Genomic DNA, 6,000 nt, shown 5'->3' with positions numbered 1-6,000 from the left:
GATATATACAGATATATATATATATATATATATATATATTTCATAATACATAAAACATAATCTGCTATGTGCAGAACATTGGAATGTATGAATATATGGAATGATTTTTCATATATATATATATGGCTGTAAATACATAATTACACATATATATATATATACATACATATTTATTTGTGCAATATTTTTTATATATTTTTATTAGATAGTCCTTATTATGCGTGTAACTGTACTTTTTAACGTAATTTTGGTGGGTTTTGTGAAACTTTTTTGAACCGCAAAACAGTTAACCAGAGCTCTGAGGTCACGGTAATCATTCTAGCATAAATGGTGATTGTGCTCATGAGTTTGCATTTACTTTCAACTTGTAATATGAGCGGAATTTAACTTGCATGCAAACAGTTGCGAAATCCCAATATGGCTCGCACGCAAATGATAGCACACCACTAGTAATCTAGCCCTTATTTTTTTAATACAAATTGAAAGTTCACTTTAAAACCGTGTAATCACGCTCCTTCAGCATTTCTAGACTTTTGAGAGATCCAAAAATATATGATGCATATAAAAATTTCAAAAAATTCTTTACAGTAAATAAAAATATTATTTTCACTACTAACTTACATGTAAAACACACTTGTTAAATAAGGGGAATCACACTTTCTAAATGCAGTAGAAATACTTGTTGCATCCAACGCTCTAAACGCTTCAGAAGTAAACAATGAATCTCGTGATTCATTGTTTACATTGGAGAGACTGAAGAACTAATGCACATGCGTGCTTTTTACTTTCTCAGGAGCACGCATTCCTCTCTTTGTAGAAATCGGGTGGGATCACGCTCTACATCACTACATCAACAGCAATAGGAAATTTAAGGGGGTGGAGAAAGGTGACAAAATTGGTAGGATTAAAATATAAATTTATTAAATAACTACTTAAAGGGACAGTCTAGTAAAAAAAAAAACTTCATGATTCAGATAGAGCATGCAATTTTAAAACAACTTTTCCAATTTACTTGTATCATCAAATTAGCTTTGTTCTCTTGGTATTCTTAGTTAAAAGCTAATCCGAGGTAGACTCGTATGCTAATTTCTTAGCCCCTGAAGGCCGTCTCTTATGTGAATGCATTTTGAAATTTTCACAACTAGAGGGCGTTAGTTCATGTGTGCCATATAGATAACATTGTGCTCATGACTGTGGAGTTACCTAGGAGTCCGCTCTGATTGGCAAAAAAAATGCAAGTCTGTCAAAAGAACTGAAATAAGGGGGAAATCTGTAGAGGCTTAGATACAAGGTATTAATATAACAGTGTGGGTTATGCAAAACTGGGGAATGGGTAATAAAGGGATTATCACTCTTTTAAACAATACAAATTCTGGTGTAGACTGTCCCTTTAAAAAAGATTTTAAAAAAATATAAGTTAGCGGTTTATTAGCTGAGGTTAGGTAGTTTCCAAATATATATCACAAACAGCGTTAATTTACCATCACTTCAGATAAATGTGGGATAAAATGTATTTTATATAAAGGAAGGCATTTGCTTTCTCAGTTTACCAGTGTGGAAATTAGTGATTTGTGTAGGTGAATGCATTGGACAGGTACCTTTGTCTTCCTCGTCTGGCAAGTAGTAATCCACCAGGTCTGTTGCCTGTGTAACTGCAAGGTCAGCTCCCAGCCTCAACAACTCTCTGACACCCATGGTTCCAAAAGTGACAGCGACTAGAGAAACAGCTTCCTGAATGTCCTGCAATAGGTTCTGCCCTCTGTCCAGCACGTTCTGTGTCCTGTTCAGGATTCGGTTTTTAAAAGATTGCACCCTACCAACAAAACTGTCCTTTAACTCTGAAATAGCCTGAAATGAAAACGAGACACAAAAGTAATGGGCCCAATAAAAGATTGTGCAAAAACATAATTTATGCTTACCTGATAAATTTATTTCTCTTGTAGTGTGTTCAGTCCACGGGTCATCCATTACTTATGGGATATATTCTCCTTCCCAACAGGAAGTTGCAAGAGGATCACCCAAGCAGAGCTGCTATATAGCTCCTCCCCTCACATGTCATATCCAGTCATTCGACCGAAACAAGACGAGAAAGGAGAAACTATAGGGTGCAGTGGTGACTGGAGTTATAATTTAAAATTTAGAACCTGCCTCAAAAAGACAGGGCGGGTCGTGGACTGAACCCACTACAAGAGAAATAAATTTATCAGGTAAGCATAAATTATGTTTTCTCTTGTTAAGTGTGTTCAGTCCACGGGTCATCCATTACTTATGGGATACCAATACCAAAGCTAAAGTACACGGATGATGGGAGGGACAAGGCAGGAACATTAAACAGAAGGAACCACTGCCTGTAGAACCTTTCTCCCAAAAACAGCCTCCGAAGAAGCAAAAGTGTCAAATTTGTAAAATTTGGAAAAAGTATGAAGTGAAGAGCAAGTTGCAGCCTTGCAAATCTGTTCAACAGAGGCCTCATTCGTAAAGGCCCAGGTGGAAGCCACAGCTCTAGTGGAATGAGCTGTAATTTTTTCAGGAGGCTGCTGTCCAGCAGTCTCGTAGGCTAAGCGTATTATGCTATGAAGCCAAAAAGAGAGAGAGGTAGCCGAAGCCTTTTGACCTCTCCTCTGTCCAGAGTAAACGACAAACAGAGAAGAAGTTTGTCGAAAATCTTTAGTTGCCTGTAAGTAGACCTTCAGGGCACGGACCCACGTCTAGATTATGCAAAAGACGTTCCTTCTTTGAAGAAGGATTAGGGCATAACGATGGAACAACAATCTCTTGATTGATATTCCTGTTAGAAACAACCTTAGGTAAAAACCCAGGTTTAGTACGCAGGACTACCTTGTCTGAATGAAAGATCAGATAAGGAGAATCACAATGTAAGGCAGATAACTCAGAGACTCTTTGAGCCGAGGAAATAGCCATCAAAAACAGAACTTTCCAAGATAAAAGCTTAATATCAATGGAATGAAGAGCAGAAATCTGTCCCTTTAGTGAACTAGCGGATAAGCCCTTTTCTAAACCCTCTTGTAGAAAAGACAATATCCTAGGAATCCTAACCTTACTCCATGAGTAACTCTTGGATTCACACCAATATAAATATTTACGCCATATCTTGTGGTAAATTTTTCTGGTAACAGGTTTCCGAGCCTGTATTAATGTATCAATAACCGAATCCGAAATCCCACGCTTTGATAGAATCAAGCGTTCAATTTCCAAGCAGTCAGCCTCAGAGAAATTAGGTTTGGATGGTTGAAAGGACCCTGAATTAGAAGGTCCTGCCTCAGGGGTAGAGACCATGGTGGACAGGACGACATGTCCACTAGGTCTGCATACCAGGTCCTGCGTGGCCACGCAGGCGCTATCAGAATCACCGATGCTCTCTCCTGTTTGATCCTGGCAATCAGTCAAGGTAGCAACGGAAAAGGTGGAAACACATAAGCTATGTTGAAAACCCAGGGGGCTGCTAGTGCATCTACCAGCACCGCACCCGGGTCCCTGGACCTGGATCCGTAACAAGGAAGCTTGGCGTTCTGGCGAGATGCCATGAGATCCAGATCCGGTTTGCCCCAACGACGAATCAGTTGAGTAAATACCTCCGGGTGGAGTTCCCACTCCCCCGGATGAAAGGTCTGGCGACTTAGAAAATCCGCCTCCCAGTTCTCCACGCCTGGGATGTAGATCGCTGACAGGTGGCAAGAGTGAGACAGCAAATTATCTTCGAGACTTCCAACATCGCTAGGGAACTCCTGGTTCCCCCTTGATGATTGATGTAAGCCACAGTCGTGATGTTGTCCGACTGAAATCTGATGAACCTCAGTGTTGCTAACTGAGGCCAAGCTAGAAGAGCATTGAATATTGCTCTTAATTCTAGAATGTTTATCGGGAGGAGTCTCTCCTCCTGAGTCCACAATCCCTGAGCCTTCAGGGAGCTCCAGACTGCTCCCCAGCCTAGTAGGCTGGCATCTGTTGTTACAATCGTCCAATCTGGTCTGCGAAAAGTCATTCCTTTGGACAGATGAACCCGTGACAACCACCAGAGAAGAGAATCTCTGGTCTCCTGGTCCAGGTTTAGCAAAGGAGACAGATCTGAGTAATCCCCGTTCCATTGACTTAGCATGCATAGTTGCAGCGGTCTGAGATGTAGGCGCGCAAATGACACTATGTCCATTGCCGCGACCATTAAGCCGATTACTTCCATGCACTGAGCTACTGATGGGCTTGGAATGGAGTGAAGTACACGGAAAGCATTGAGAATCTTTGATAACCTGGACTCCGTCAGGTAAATCTTCATCTCTACAGAATCTATTAGAGTCCCTAGAAAAGGGACCCTTGTGAGTGGTAACAGAGAACTCTTTTCCACGTTCACTTTCCACCCATGCGACCTCAGAAATGTTAGAACTATCTCTGTATGAGACTTTGCATTTTGAAAACTTGACGCTTGTATCAGAATGTCATCTAGGTATGGAACCACCGCTATGCCTCGCGGTCTTAGTACCGCCAGAAGTGAGCCCAGAACCTTTGTAAAAATTCTCGGGGCCGTAGCTAACCCGAAGGGAAGAGCTACAAACTGGTAATGCCTGCTAGAAAGGCAAACCTTAGGTACCGATAATGATCTTTGTGAATCGGTATGTGAAGGTAGGCATCCTTTAAGTCCACTGTGGTCATATATTGACCCTCTTGGATCATGGGTAGGATGGTCCGAATGGTTTCCATCTTGAACGATGGAACCCTTAGGAATTTGTTTAAGATTTTTAAGTCTAAGATTGGTCTGAAGGTTCCCTCTTTCTTGGGAACCACAAACAGATTTGAATAAAACCCTTGCCCCTGTTCCGTTCGCAGAACTGGGTGGATCACTCCCATCACTAAGAGGTCTTGTACACATTGAAGAAATGCCTCTTTCTTTACTAGGTTTGTTGATAACCTTGACAGATGAAACCTCCCTTGTGGAGGAGAAGTTTTGAAATCCAGAAGGTATCCCTGAGATATAATCTCCAACGTCCAGGGATCTTGTACATCTCTTGCCCAAGCCTGGGCGAAGAGAGAAAGTCTGCCCCCCACTAGATCCGTCTCCGGAAAGGGGGCCCTGTCTTCATGCTGTCTTAGGGGCAGAAGTAGGCTTTCTGGCCTGCTTGCCCTTGTTCCATGACTGGTTGCCTTTCCAACCCTGTCTGTAACGAGCAGTAGCTCCTTCCTGTTTTGGAGCGGAGGAAGTTGATGCTGCTCCTGCCTTGAAATTACGAAAGGCACGAAAACTAGACTGTTTGGCCTTTGATTTGGCCCTGTCCTGAGGAAGGGTGTGGCCCTTACCTCCAGTAATGTCAGCAATAATTTCCTTCAAGCCGGGCCCGAATAAGGTCTGCCCTTTAAAAGGAATGTTTAGTAGTTTAGACTTAGAAGTTACATCTGCTGACCAGGATTTAAGCCATAGCGCTCTGCTGAATTCTTAGCCGTAAGTTTGGTTAAATGCACTACGGCATCCGAAACAAACGCATTAGCCAGCTTAAGGGTTCTAATCTTGCTCAAAGATTCATCCAATGGTGCTGTGCGAATCGCCTCTTCCAGAGACTCAAACCAGAATGCCGCTGCAGCAGTGACAGGCGCAATGCATGCAAGAGGCTGTAATATAAAACCTTGTTGAACAAACATTTTCTTAAGGTAACCCTCTAATTTTTTATCCATTGGATCTGAGAAAGCACAGCTATCCTCCACCGGGATAGTGGTACGCTTGGCTAAAGTAGAAACTGCTCCCTCCACCTTAGGGACCGTCTGCCATAAGTCTCGTGTGGTGGCGTCTATAGGGAACATTTTTCTAAATATCGGAGGAGGGGAAAAGGGCACACCGGTCTATCCCACTCCTTGCTAATAATCTCTGTAAGCCTCTTTGGTATAGGAAAAACGTCAGTACACACCGGTACCGCATAGTATTTATCCAGCCTACATAATTTCTCTGGGATTGCCACCGTGTCACAATCATTCAGAGCCGCTAACACCTCCCCTAGT

At 42.2% G+C, this 6,000-nt stretch overlaps 1 protein-coding gene across 1 annotated transcript in view; it reads right to left on the bottom strand.

Moving 5' to 3' along the window:
• Positions 1–1,515: 1,515 nt before the first annotated feature.
• LOC128665100 (perilipin-2-like) overlaps positions 1,516–6,000 on the bottom strand; it is a 102,799-nt gene continuing 98,314 nt past the window's right edge. The window contains exon 5 of the mRNA XM_053719848.1: positions 1,516–1,848. Within this exon, the coding sequence (XP_053575823.1) occupies positions 1,516–1,848 (333 nt within the window). The remainder of the gene's footprint in view (positions 1,849–6,000) is intronic.

The sequence above is a fragment of the Bombina bombina genome, chromosome 1 (genome assembly GCF_027579735.1).
Source record: "Bombina bombina isolate aBomBom1 chromosome 1, aBomBom1.pri, whole genome shotgun sequence".
Taxonomy (NCBI): Eukaryota; Metazoa; Chordata; class Amphibia; order Anura; family Bombinatoridae; genus Bombina; species Bombina bombina.
This window is presented reverse-complemented; position numbering and strand designations above follow the sequence as displayed.